Source organism: Ptychodera flava, chromosome 5 (genome assembly GCF_041260155.1).
Source record: "Ptychodera flava strain L36383 chromosome 5, AS_Pfla_20210202, whole genome shotgun sequence".
NCBI classification, from domain to species: Eukaryota; Metazoa; Hemichordata; class Enteropneusta; family Ptychoderidae; genus Ptychodera; species Ptychodera flava.
The window spans coordinates 6,769,849-6,784,380 of NC_091932.1; the positions used below are offsets into that span (position 1 = coordinate 6,769,849).

At 37.5% G+C, this 14,532-nt stretch overlaps 1 protein-coding gene across 36 annotated transcripts in view; it reads left to right on the forward strand.

Moving 5' to 3' along the window:
* The window catches only part of LOC139132862 (otoferlin-like), a 138,130-nt gene that overhangs the window by 111,068 nt on the left and 12,530 nt on the right, over nucleotides 1–14,532 (forward strand). For 31 of the 36 annotated variants that reach the window (XM_070699178.1, XM_070699179.1, XM_070699198.1 and 28 more), the window contains 5 exons: nucleotides 371–558; nucleotides 928–978; nucleotides 1,268–1,458; nucleotides 1,945–2,126; nucleotides 2,647–2,747. In XM_070699178.1, coding sequence (XP_070555279.1) covers nucleotides 371–558; nucleotides 928–978; nucleotides 1,268–1,458; nucleotides 1,945–2,126; nucleotides 2,647–2,747 — 713 coding nt within the window. Of the gene's footprint in view, nucleotides 1–370; nucleotides 559–927; nucleotides 979–1,267; nucleotides 1,459–1,944; nucleotides 2,127–2,646; nucleotides 2,748–6,691; nucleotides 7,013–7,634; nucleotides 7,901–9,303; nucleotides 9,619–14,532 lie in introns of those variants that run through there. The other 5 variants (XM_070699180.1, XM_070699199.1, XM_070699216.1 and 2 more) reach the window with 3 other exon arrangements.

The window sequence follows — 14,532 nt, forward strand, 5'->3', positions numbered from 1 at the left end:
TGAAGAACATGGATTTACATCGAAACAATTTACATATTGCATAATCCAAGGGGGCCCAGTTGCTTTGTTGGCCCCAGAGAAAACTAGATTGTTTTCATAGTGGAGCCTTATCAGCCCAGTGTTCTTACAATATGTGTCAAAACTTGGGCTAACAAAATTCAAACTGAACAAAATTAGATTTTTTCTTGTGCATGCATAGTGTATAAATGAATTATCCACACTACAGTATGACAGTTCACATTTATGAAGAGCAAAGTTCTTCTAAATGAGCAACCATGTAAGATTTTCTGTTAATAATATATTAATGTTATCAGTGTATCATATTGCAAGATTCCACCAATAACATTTACTTCCATTTCATTGATATCAGGGTAAAGTTGAGATGTGGGTTGATATGTTTCCAATGGACATGCCAAGCCCAGGTGCACCTGTTGATATCTCACCAAGAAAACCCAAGAAGTATGAGCTGAGATGTATTATCTGGAACACAGATGATGTCATCTTGGAAGATGATGCATTCTTTACCGGTGAAAAGATGAGTGACATCTATGTCAAAGGGTGAGTTAGAATACTCATCAGTTGTTGTGTGATATCTCTTCATTTCAAAGAAAAGTTTAATAAGTCAATCATTTATGCTGTTGCCTTTGTACTTCAGAATTTACTGCCTTTTATTTGACAATATCATAATCATCATAGCATATGTCATTATTCAACATACTTCTCATTTATATAAATCCATCTGTATCAAAAATATCACCTCCAATATACTTTTTCTGAAGCCGACTGGAACAAAATAACAGAAAAGAAATTTCTTACTGTCAGGTAATGCAACATCTCAAAATCTGCATATGAATGAACTTACATCCATTTTCAGTTTATGACTGATCACATGACTGTGGAGATCTAATGAATATTTTCTGTTCATAGGTGGTTGAAGGGAAGTCAGGATGACTTGCAGGCAACTGATATCCATTACAGGTTAGTATTTCTCACCTAGTTTTCTTAAACAATTATCATTTTTTCAAAACATCAAGGAAAGGATACAAGAATTAATATGCACTGTATTCTGTTCATGTCCTGATCAAGAAGTGTTATTTTATTGACCAGTAGGTTTACCAGTGGAGCTAATGAAGTCTGATGTTATCCCACTTTGCTGGTATTGGGATTTACGATTTCTTCTTGAAAGAATAAAAAGAGAAAGACTGCAATGTTTTCAAAAATTTCAGAGAGTATTATGAGACTGAGAGTGCTTTACTTCTGTTGACAGATCACTCACTGGTGAGGGAAATTTCAACTGGAGGTTTATATTTCCATTTGAATACCTCGCTGCCGAGGAGAAGATTGTGATTTCCAAGAAGGAATCTCTCTTTTCTTGGGATGAATCAGAGTATAAGATTCCACCAAGGTTAAATTTACAAGTATGGGATGCAGATCACTTCTCAGCTGATGACTTCCTGGGTAAGTCATTCCATTCTGTTTGACAGTTTGCAGAAATAACCCTTTCACTCTACATAGTACATAACTCTCCTGTTACTTACCCACCTCATACTTATTTATCCACCTCATATTTACAGTATTTACCCACCTCCCACTTATTTATTCATCCCCACTTATTTACCTTCCATTTATTTACTAACCTCTCCTTACTACATTCCTTTACTTACCTGTAGATTGACAAATTCAAAATGTCCAATTTCACAAATCTCTCTGTTTTACGATGACACACTAGAGATATATTAGATTCACTAATAAATATTGAATAATAAATGTGGTCAAACAACACTCCATTCATTAACCATCACATTCCATTTATATTTTGGACTCTGTAGATTGTAGAGAACCTTTCCGGCTTTCATGATGTACTCATTTGAAAAATGGAAAAAGTTAAAAATTCTTCCTAGTAACTTTTTAGTTACCATTCTAGTGTTTGTGTAATGATTTCAGGGGCTGTAACTTTGGATTTGAATCGATTCCCACGCGGTGCAAAGAATGCCAAGCAGTGTTCTCTTGACATGTTAAAGACAGATGGATCAGTTCCACAGGTATCGCTCTTCAAACTGAAGAGAATCAAAGGATGGTGGCCGTTTGCTGCTAAGGGAGAAAATGAAGAAGAGACGGAATTGACGGTTTGTATTTTCAAAAGCTGTAATATTAAATTGATGAAATGAGAATGGTTGTACGGGATGTGTCAAACCTGGGTCTGCAGCATTAGTGGCTAGCAAAGCAAACATAGACAAGATCATTCAGCATGATAGACAAAACTCCCTCCCTGATATCTACCTGAGGTAAATACATGTTGAGAAATATTTTCATTTGTCAAACCATAAACTATTAACAATACCCACCATAATGCTTTCATTGATGTAAATGTAGAAGTGTTGTCAGCAGACCAAGGTAAAATGTACACATATCAGACTTAATGGTCAGCATAATTTCTTGAATGACAGGTTGAGAGACAGTCCTGACTGTGGTTGAGACAAAAAATACCTGTGTGGATGACAGCATCAAATCTCTTTCTGTCTGCCTTTTGACGAGAGACAAAGTTTGTTACAGAACAAAGTCCCTCTTCAGTAAAAAATATCGACTGAAATTCCCTCAAATATGTTTTAATATAGGCTATGTTTGCATGGCTGTTTTCTTTGACAGGGTAAAGTTGAAGCAGAACTTCACTTGATGTCAGAGGAAGAAGCGGAAAAGAGTCCAGCAGGTCTTGGACGAAGTGATCCTGATCCACTTGAGAAACCAAAGTAAGCAAACTTATAATGTCTATATACACACATATGTACTGATCCTTCTGTTTCAGATCTGGTCATACAACATGTATTTGTTGTCTAATTGATGCATTTCCATTTTCAGGATAATAAGACAATTAATTATATTTCAGGCTACTGGTCTGTCACGATCAACTGTATGTTTTGTACATGTATGATGTGATCCATTAGATGTCAGTGTAGTGTTTCACTGACTTCGTTTTCAGACTTAGCAGTTGTTACTTTTAATAGTTATGGAAAAATGTCAAATCTTGGAAAGAATCAATGTGTAGCCAGGTGTTGGGTTTTAAATATTTGATGTAAAGTTAAATGCAAGAAGTACATGAGACAAATGCTGGCATGAAGACTTAGAACCAAGATGAAAGACAATTCATGGAAGAAGTGTACACAGTCATTGGGGATGTACTTGTGTAGCATTGGTGATGGAATGGAAAGGATTTGGTCAACTCTTCAAGATGAAACCAGAGATTGGTAAACAATTGTAATTCTTAACTTTGGTTCTGAAATGCACTGTCATATTAACTTTTGCCTCTCTTTTTCTGTTCCTAACACTCACATTTTAAACTTCAGCAACTGTCAAATATCTACTGTATCTTGGTAATACCTACTACACATAGCATACTGGTTGTCATACTGAACTTAATTTTCATAAACTGTACACATTTATCCATCAGGACATTGACTCAGTGTGTCAGTACATGCATCAGTAAACCTTTGATTCTTCAGACGATATCAAAATAACTTTAAACATAGTAGGTGAAAAGGAAATATAAAAGTGAAATTTCAAAGTTCAATATCAGACTATGCAAGAGCATTGAGGATTAATTCCATTGGACATCCCTATTTGCATGTTTACTGTTCATTTTTACTTCAGATTAACTTGCACCACTGTAGAAGTTAATATGCACCTTCTTTTAAGTATTTCTTCTGTTTAATGTAGGCTCACTGCAGTCATGTAAGGTACATATGTAATATTTTTGTTATTATTTGTGACATGGCATGCCAGCACATGCACTCTCAGTCACTGCAAGAAGCTCTCCTAAAGTAGTCAGGAGATTCAAGAATTTACAAAATCCAGCTACATAGATTAGATAAAGCAGTGATTTCTAGTTATCCTTATAATTTTTTCGATTTTTCTTTGTATGTTTTGTTCTCACTAGACGTCCTGCAACTTCCTTTCTTTGGGTTCTGAATCCATGGAAATCTGTGCGTTACATCCTATGGCAGCGTTACAGATACTGTGTCTTCAAAGGCTTCCTTATAGCTCTCCTTGTAGTCTTCTTGGCTCTTTTTATCTATGCTATACCTGGCTATACAGTCGCCAAAATGTTTGGTGTGTAAATTAGTTGTTCCCTACCTGTTTAAGGGTATGTAGTCTTTTAGTTAGAATATTTCAGTGTGGTGGGGATTCGGTTTAACATTTTTAGCTTCTTCATAATGTCCATGGCCATCCCAACCCCTCAACACATTGTACATTTTGTCATTCATTGTAAGTTTCAATTACTCTCAGTGAAACACCATTTCTTCATGTCTCTTATAACAATCAGTAAATGTAACAGATTCTTAAGTCATTGTTTACAGCTTTCATACCTGTCCTTATTTTAACCAGGCATATTGAACAGCTGATGTTGTGTAATCCAAGTTTCATTGAAAGAAACACTTTTCACAAATTGCAAAATCTGAAAAAAATTATCCTCTCAAAGGTAGATTTTAACATATGTCCTATTCAGAGAGCCAACCATCTACAAAAAATGTTTGTCAGTTCTAGTGAGGTTAATGCATAGTTTTGTTTAAATTCAGTTCTCATTACTCAGCCTACCTGGACGCATAGCTTAAGTCTGTTCAGCCCAAAGTCCTGATCAACAGGTCCACACTCACCATTGATAATGGTTTGGCCCAGACCAAGTTGTGAAAGCAAGAAAGACCACTGAAACCTAGTTTCAAATTGCCTCAATTGTGCATCTATAAAATATTTATAGTAATAGCCATACAGCAACATGTGGACACACACACTAGGCTGTCAAATACCCATGTTCTTACATTCCCCTCCCCCCAGTTTATATAAGACTGACAGGTGTTTTGTTAAAAGTCAAATAAAAAAATAAAAATATTGTCACCAAATTCTGACAACTAGTAAGCTTGAGAGCATTTTAATTGGCACAGGGATTGATTCAAAAAGTTTCTAGAAATTTCTAAACTGATGTTTCCAGATAGAGTGTAGACATGTGATCATTGTCTCTACTGTGATTAGTAACACTGTACACTTGTGTATTCATACTCAGATTGTTTGGATTCATAAATATAACTAACTGTGGAGTTTTGTATAAAACAAATGAGCATTGAATATTAATATACAATTTTTCAAAATTTTTGGCATCCCTGTGGTTACGTCCCTTGAACAACATACTTTACAGGTATTGTAAAGTGTATTTCACCTCACTAACTCATCAACTCTGTTGATTTCTTGCAGCATTCTAACTCACTAACTCACTTATATCATCACAGCATGTTCACAGATCACGTTGCAGCATCATCGGCTGATGTCCATGTTCCATTGCACTGAAAGTTAGACCCAAAGACCCAAAGTAGACTATGTATTTCTATTTGTCGAAACTCAGCAGTTTGAGAATGCCATCGTTATACTCCTGTGTTGTTTCTGCGAGCAAATAGTAAAGAAGTAATTATCCACAATCAACACAATTTTGGTGAAACAAACAATAAAAAAATCTTAACTTTTATCACAGTCAACTTGTGCATTTGGTTCTGACTTTGAAGCAACTTTCATTGGCATCCTGATGTACATTTATTACAGTGACTGTATTGTGTACTGTCATTGTCACACCTACACATGTACAGCCATCTTACTAACACATTCTAAGAGTGTATGTCAGTACTCATAGCACCAGTTCCTTTCATTCACAGTGATAGAATCTGACCATTTACAATCGGCTTCAACACAGCTTTGCCTTGCTCATCTGCCAGAGATAGGCTTTACCTAAGTACTGCCAAATCAATGTATAATGAAAATAAATGTCTAATTTAAAGTTTGCAATATGAAAGAAAAAATACATGGTATATCAATTTACACTCCCATACCATTTTTCTTTACACTTGTCTATGTTTCACAAAATTCTTGTGTCTAAAGTGACTTGTAGCTTGAGTGAACAGGACCAATTAACTTTTCCATACTCTTCCTCCTATCGGCTGTAAGAAAATACCTGTCAAATTATAGTGTCTATGAATTCAAGATAGCATAATCAGCCAACATCTAAATTTTCTTTCCCATCAAAAGATAATTACGACCTTTCCCCATCAAAAGATAGTTAATATAAATGGGAATCAAAATAGTTGCCCAAATAACTACCTGTGTTAGAATATCCTGAGAAGCAGCCCTTCTCTTTATCAGAAACCTCTGTATATCTGAATGTGTTTAAAAATAACAATTCTTCCTTACTGTTTGTTAAATTGTACTAATAAGTCTCAGCTTTAGATCTTACATAATGACTAACACCTCTCAGATCTCGTTACTTTGCTGTATTGTAACATTTTGTATGATTTTCACTAATTACCGTGTTAATATAATTTGTTTCGCTTCATATACTTGTTTTAAACTGACCATTCACATTTCCTTCTATCTCCCTACATTTATCATTCATGCATTTACTTTATAAATGTTGTTCCTTTCAGTATAATTTGTTGATTTGAAGTTAATTTCTCAGTGCATGCTTATCACAATGATAGAAACTAACACTACAAAGACCATCTTTGTAATTCATGTATTAATCCTAATTCTAAATCTGTAAATTAACATGAAAGTATTGTATCTATCATAACTTGTTTGTTCAAACTGTAAACATCAGTGACTATGTAAGTTTATAATTTTTCTTTCTTTCTGTCTTTCTTCTTTTCTTTCTCAATAGACGTCCTGATTATACTATGCTCTATTTACTGATACCCCTGAAGGCATTATTGTATTTGGTGTGTCTCTTCAAGTGGACCATATGTAAAATTGTAACAGTTTTGTTTTTCCTTGCCTTGCTGTTGTTGTTCGTATACAGTATTCCTGGTCTGACTGCAGGCAAACTCTTTGATCTATGATTATGGTACAGAGCTATGGTGCATGGTGTTTTATAATAATGCATTTACAAGGGCTTATGTTGTTTTTTTATACCTGTAAACTGAGTTTGAATTAGAGAACTAATATTTTGCCAATTGAAGAATAAAATGTGTTTTTCACTGAAGGGGATTGAACATCAGAATATGGGCATATTTCTAAGCCAGAGACTAATCACAGCTTTTGCATGGCCAAACTTTAATAGGTGTTGGGTTTGTGAAACATATAATGATAATTTAGCATATCTGTTGCTGAATCTAAGCCTGTAATATATGCATAAATGAAGCCACTGCTCTAACACAGTCAGGCAACTGAAGTGATTCAACTCATTTACATCAACTCATTCTTTCATATACAAATTTGTCAATGAATAAATCTTGTGCAGAACTTTCATCGGTGAAAAGCATAACCAACATATTTTCCGTGTCAAAGCAGTAGTCATGCTATATTTTGGTGATATTAAGCTTAATTACAGATATTTGAGTGTTATTTTAACCACAAATTCAACTAAAATCAAGGTCAATATACAGTAGGGTTAACATTACTTAATGGGCAAGGAAATACATTCAATCTAGCCAACCACCCTTCTACATGAAAACAAAAACCGGAGTGCTTAAATTTCACATGCTGTAATTTGATTGCTATCTTAGTTATTTGCACAATTGCTTTTAATGCATAACCATCGCTGCAGTTTTGTACTCTGCATCTGATATTATTTTCTACCATTTCTCTTTTTTGTTTCTCTGCAGCCGACCTGACACCTCCTTTATTATATGCCTTAATCCCCTGCGGGCATTGTGGTTTTTTCCTATGCCTCTTCAAGTGGACACTATGCAAATGCACATCCCTTCTGTTTGCCATTGCCATGATTATATTGTTTGTATACAGTGTACCTGGTTATTCAGTGAAAAAATTGTTTGATGTATGAGACTTAGCTAGACATCTGAAATGTATTCAAGAATCATCAAATTTTTGAATTCTGAATCCCATGAAAACTTTCCTATTTTATTGATAGGTATTGAACATAATTTATTTATATTTATTTATTTATTCATTCATTAGCCTTGTACTTGATAACTGTCATTATTTAAGCAATTTCTATCTGAATCTTTCAAAAGGTTGCCCAAAAAACATTTAAATACGTTATTTTCAGGAACCTTTCATATTGTGCAAATAAATGAGAAATTAAGACAAAAATGATGCCCAATGTTAATACTTTTGTGAAAGACTTGTCTCATTCTGTTTGATATTTGTTGGTCATCTTTGTCTTTCTAAACATGTCACTGTGCTATCATCATTAATCAGTTGTCTTATTCAAAATTAACAAACTTGTTTCTCTAATCTGTCAAGGTGAAGGGGCATGGCTGTGCTGAGGTAAAACGTGTTACACTTAACACTGCAGTGATCCATAGCACATTCTTTTATTCTCTAGATGACACCTCTGTACCACAATGCAACATAACATCAACCATTCTTGTCTGTAGCTCATATTTTCTTCACAGAATGTAATGCAAGATACCTGAAGGATGCATAACTCAGTGGTGACAGGGATGCATCATGCAAGTGTCTTTGTAGCACGGGGAATCTGCAAAATGCTTGATCATACTAATCTAATTGAACTTGTTTTGTCCTTCCATACGTTATTATAATCCTTGCACAACTTTTTAACAAACCTTTCGTTTTTGTTGGTCATTTCAAGAACTCACAACTTTTAAAAATCTGTTAAAATCCCAGAAACAATTATAATAATTAGCTCAATATTTAATGATGTCTGATTTGTCAATAATCATACTGAAATGAAATTTTCTACTTATTTCTGTGTGATTTAATACAAAAAGTTCTTACTTAGTAAACCATGAAAAGTACTTTACTGGGATTTGCAAAACAAATTGAATCTCCATCTGTTGTGTAGTTCAATCATTGGCTAACAAAAATCTATAAAGTGACGCACTACATAAAGGTCTTCTTCAGAGGGATTATGGTGTAGTTAAAATGGTGGATCAGAATCTTCATTTTGTTCAGAGCACACACAGGAATTGCATCATTGGATTTTGGGGATGCTTTCAAATCAACCAGGAGTTAATCATGATTTTGGCACACATGCATGTTATACATTTCAATAACGATAACACATTTTATGTAAAGTGGTTGTAATTTGATTGGTTTATTGCACTGCAAGGAGATGGGGTGGATTTGAAATATTTCAAAGGCATATGATATTCTTGTCACACTATTTTGCATGTGCGTTATGTACAATAATGGTCATGTGGTGATCATATGTTAATCATGCATTGTTAATGCCTGTCATCATGTTCATATATATGTATGGTGACAAGCCCATCTCCAACATTAAGAGCACTTTCACCACTTATTCTCTGTTTTTCCTTTTGCTTTTCTTTTTTCTTTCTCATCCTACAGTCGTCCAGATACTTCATTTATCTGGTTCTTAAGTCCTCTGAAGTCCATTCGCTACATTCTCTGGCGGAACTACAGATGGGTCATCCTTAAAGCTTTCATCTTTGCGTTACTGGCTGCTATTCTTGTACTCTTCTTCTATTCTATGCCTGGCTACACAGTTAAGAAAATGTTTGGGGCTTGAGACACATCCAGTGCTGCCCTCTGCCACAAATATGACAACTTTTATGTTCGTGAGAGTTCTGTGATATTTACTTTCCCCAGCATTTAAACATGAGACAACTGTGTCATAGCTTCAGGAAAAACTGGAAGTCCGGTTGTTTCTTTCTAATCTGTAATGCAATCCATCAAAGATTTTTAAAATCTGTTGTGAAAAATTGAAAGAAATTCCTAGTGTGTATTTAGGAGACCCGTGGAAGAATGGCATGAGTGTTCCACAGGTATCTTAGGCACACATATTTCAATATTTCTGAGTTCTACCTGTAACATTTATTTTATTATATACATATGCAAAAAGAAAACATCCGGTTTGTAATTATTGTAAAAGATAATGTTGTATGGAATGTAAAGAAGAAAGGTTTCACAAACCATGTACACTCTGTAATTAATTTTAAACTATGTACATTATTTAGAACTACCTAAGTGCTGCTATCAGGAAATAAACTGATACACATTTTATCAGTTGTAAATTATCATTTCTCAGTTTCATAGAGTAGCTGTATTTGTATTCTGTTTCCCTTCAAAGTCTTTCACTTTAGTAAAACATGCTATTTATAAGTCTTTTGTAAATGACATTTTCAAACAAAATGAGTTTCCCTTCTTGTTTTACAGCAAAAATTCTTCTACTGACACAGTTTGTTAAACACAAAGGAAAGCCAAAGGCATTTGCTACTTTTGTTTAAACTTGAAATGTCTTTGTAGACTTATTTATGTGTACTTATTCCATCATATGAAGTAGGAAGATGTTAAAATATAAATCTGAGTGCAATGCATGATACATGCATATCAGTAAAAGTCTATTATGAAATGCTAACAAAGAGAGAGGCATAGAGATATGTGTGTGTCCTGTGTAATTAGATAAATGTAGATATACAATGAAGTGTGTTGTTCAAATAAAGTTATGAAATTCACTGTAACCCATAGGTTGATTATCGATTACTAATATGCCAAGTTGCAAGATATTTTCTTCAGAATCTGCACTGGTGTTTCTTTCTTTCCATGTATGTTGCCTAAAATAACTTTGCGTTGTAACATCAGCTGGTCATGTGGTGATAGTTTACCTTTTCCGTTCTTTGTAGCCTAAAATGTCAACTTGATTTTATGTACTTCAACAACAATCAGCTGATGATATAGTGCCTAAGTAGAATATATTATATTAGAAGCTAATAGATTAATATGTTTAATCTTTCTAAAATATCACTTAGTCAAAAGGTTATAGCATGATCAAGTATGTGATAATTCATTTTGCCTGGTAATGCATTTGAAATATTGAATGCAAATATTCCATATTGATTTTCTGCACCATTTGAAAGTCTTCCATTTCCTGCAATGAAAGCGTATGAAAGAGAAACAGAAATGTTTGCTGTGGTCTGCTGTCTAAATTGAAATTATACATATATGTCTTACCACCTTAATTGGCTTTCAGAATTTAATGAAAAATTTCAAAAATCTAGCAGTGAAAGAATGCACAATGTCCAGGGTTTTCTCTCGACTGCGCGATTGCGCGAATTGCGCATTTCGCCTTTTTCTGCCCTTTAAAAGTTACTGACTGCGCGAAAATCGCGCACAAAGTGGAATCTGTGTTTTATCACAGATGTGTTTTGTGATTACACCTAGCTATCTGCCTTCTTACATCTTCACTGTCATCCCCTTAGCCAATGCGGCTCTTTCTACCCATGACTGTAATCAATCCTCCTTCCCAGCCAATCAGCCACGTTTGCACACGACACTACATAATCAAGCCTTTGTCTCATCACTCCCATTCATTCATTCATTCATTCATTCAGCCGCTGGGTTCATGCCATACCAGCTCAGCCTATTACACTACGTCCGGAATCGTTTACGATCCCTTCCTTCGAACAACCACGCCGGCCAAAGGACGTCCAAAGACAGCCAAGAAATCTGAGTGTCCGAATGCTCAGCCTGCTTCGAGACCCCGTGCTCAGCCCTACACAAGACCGGCCACTGACCTTTGTCCCGCTCCGCTGCCAGTGCACGTTGGATCTAGCTGCGAATACGGAGCACGCCCGCAGTACTAACGTATTATTACTCACAATCCTTCTGATCGGCCTCAGGCGAATGACAGTCCTGGCATTCAAACCGAGTTCAGAACCAGGTCTCCTCCTAAGTTCCATTGTCTGCAATGGTTCCTTCTGCCAGTTTCGTCGGGCAGCGTCCCAAGCCAACATTCCAGAAGATAGTTATGTAACACTTCCATAAACATAGCTGCAAGACTCGGTCAACACGATATCCAATATCCTGCAACCAAACTTCGACCGACCAGCGGCACTAAGTCACCTATGAACTCTCTGACGTCACTTCCCGAAGTTCCACTCCGGAACGTAAACAACACAATCCAAGATGGCGGCGCCCTACGTTCCAACAACGTCGATGTCATCCCCTCTTCATCGTCACGCGTCATCCAACACCTTGCTACAGACCCGCGGAACGCCTTCAGAAAGCCTACCACATATCGAAATGGTGTCTCCAGCGATTCGTCGCGATATCCTGGCAGGAAAGGATGGGAATCTGGCCTACTCATTCCCGGCTATGGTTCAAGCGACGGACTTCTGCTGCTTATCCACACCTTCAAGCCGACGACCTGCATATTTCCATGCGTACATGAATGAACATACATGCCACTGCCAGGCAAAAGACGACGCTCACCAAGGCTCCATCGACATGGGCACGTCCTCGTGTTCAAACCATAAGTCACCGGACTCATTACTTTGCTATAAATATCTGGCATCTTCCAGCTGTCAAGCGTTTGAACCAATTTGAAACGTACTACCGCACCTCGGAACAAGCTGCAGGCCGACTACTGCCCAAAGACGTGGACTTTGGCACATCTTCGAGTTCAACCATAAGGTATCGGACTCTTTTATTACTCTGCCTATTTCCGACATTTCTAGCTCGTCTGTACGTTGGACAAGTTGCAGGCTGACTACGAGTAACCATAGACTGACTTTGCTTGGCCATATACCGCCCATGGCGATGTTTTCCTGGCCTATGTCGAGCCCGGTTTTTCTGTCACGTCCGACCGCTCAATCCGACCCATCGTACCAATCCAGCGCCAGCTCCGCATCCGCAAGAATTTCATAACCATTATTCAGATGACTGCGGATCAGTACATCGTATCACGTCCAGTAAGAATCGACAAGAGGATCAGTTGACTGACCGACGACTATATCAGTTTCCGTTTCAGATTAGTAATTAGTCGTGCGTAGCCCGTCATAAGACAGCTTGCTGCACAGGGAAAACGGGAAAACAACGGACCTTGACCCTGTGACGTCAAAAAAAACTCAGTCTTAGGACCAAAGATGGCGGCGCCCACGGTGTCAAGTGGCCCCATCGTCACTCAACTTTATGTCGAACAAAGATCACAGGCGACTATTTAAGTAACATCTGCATGATTTCAAGCATACTAACGAGTCCTTCCGACCGGCAGTTCACAACGATCTACACACGGCCTCACTTCCTGTTTGACTAGCATTTCCTGTTTGACTGAAAGCGAAACAAGGTACAGTTTCAATTCAAGACCCAATCGAGTCAAGACTCTGTTTACGCGGTCAACCAACAATGACTAGCATTTTCTCCGAGCATGTAAATATGCGGCAGCTCAAGGCTAGCCCTACCTGATGAACTTTCAGACTGTTAAGCGAAGAGTTAGATGCGTATCAACATGACACTCCTGCGTTTGCGGACAATCAAGTCTGACTAGCAAATAAATTCAGAGCATACATATGCGGAAGCTGAAGGCTAACTCGCTGTAAAGCATCCTATCGGTGGCCTACTTAACAGTCGTCTCACCAATCGGACGTAACCTGCTCCCAGCTACCTATTGGACTTTACAGACCAGTTTCACCTGTCAGTTAATGTGTCACCAAGCGCAGCTGCTGGATGTCACCTGATGATCTCTCCGTACTTCTACCTTGGATTACGCTGCGGTGCCACAAGAAAGAGCCAACAAACTACAGCTGGAGATCGAGAACGACCGGTCATTCTATACCGCCTTTCAGACTGATGTTTGCCATCTCGTTGGCATGTTCTGTCTGCTGGGGTGGACTTGGCAATGAATCTTGCCGCCTTCGTTTTTTGTCTTATGCTACGATAAGGCCATGACTTACCTTTTACGTTGAAATTACTACTTATTAGTAGTTCAGTTTTGCTAGCATTCGCCTACTTGTCGCTCGTTTATTTACCTGTTTGCAGCTCATGTTACCTGGCTCTCTTCGGTTTGCATGCATTATCGTGCCCCCCTTTTTTTTTTTAGCATGTCGACTGGCCATCCTGCACAAGCGTTTTCCCAGCTTTGCATGTATTGCGCAGTCTGCAGTCTGGCCTTACATGCGGCCCACGCAATTTGCTCTTCATACAGCGTAGCGATGTTTTTCACGTTTCTTTTTCCTTTCATTTTAGATGCACCGTTTCAAACTACTGTGTTACTCCCTGGAAGCCGAACCCTGTAGCTGCACTCGTCGGCAATCTCACAAGCATCTCAGCGAAACATACGAAAACAAAAACATTTGCTAGACCCATGGATACCTTACCACAAACCGCATTACGGCATCACGTCAGCACTTTGACTTTGTGGATTGTACAGTTCACATCAGTGTGACTGGAGTAACATGCTTTCTTCCAGAACACTTTCACTTTCAAAGCAAAGAACTACATACTTCATCCTTTGCCTTTAGCAGTATTACAGTTTTCTAGTAATGTCTCATAAATGCCACTTTTTTCCCACATCAGTTTCCTCATTTCGAAAGAACTGGCATTTAACGCTGTCATGGACTTCCACTTCGTTCGACCAGCAACATGCCATTGTAGAGGCTTTGCTTAGCATGCTCGGACATTGTGCCAGTTAACAGCGACGTTCCGCTTTGCCTGATCCGTTCACTGCTCTACAGGGAAATCCCAGACCACCTTTTAGGTAGATGGTCTAGCAACTGCCACCGACTTACATGTACATAAGAACATCTGAAATTTTCCCTGCGTCACATTTTTCAACGGCTA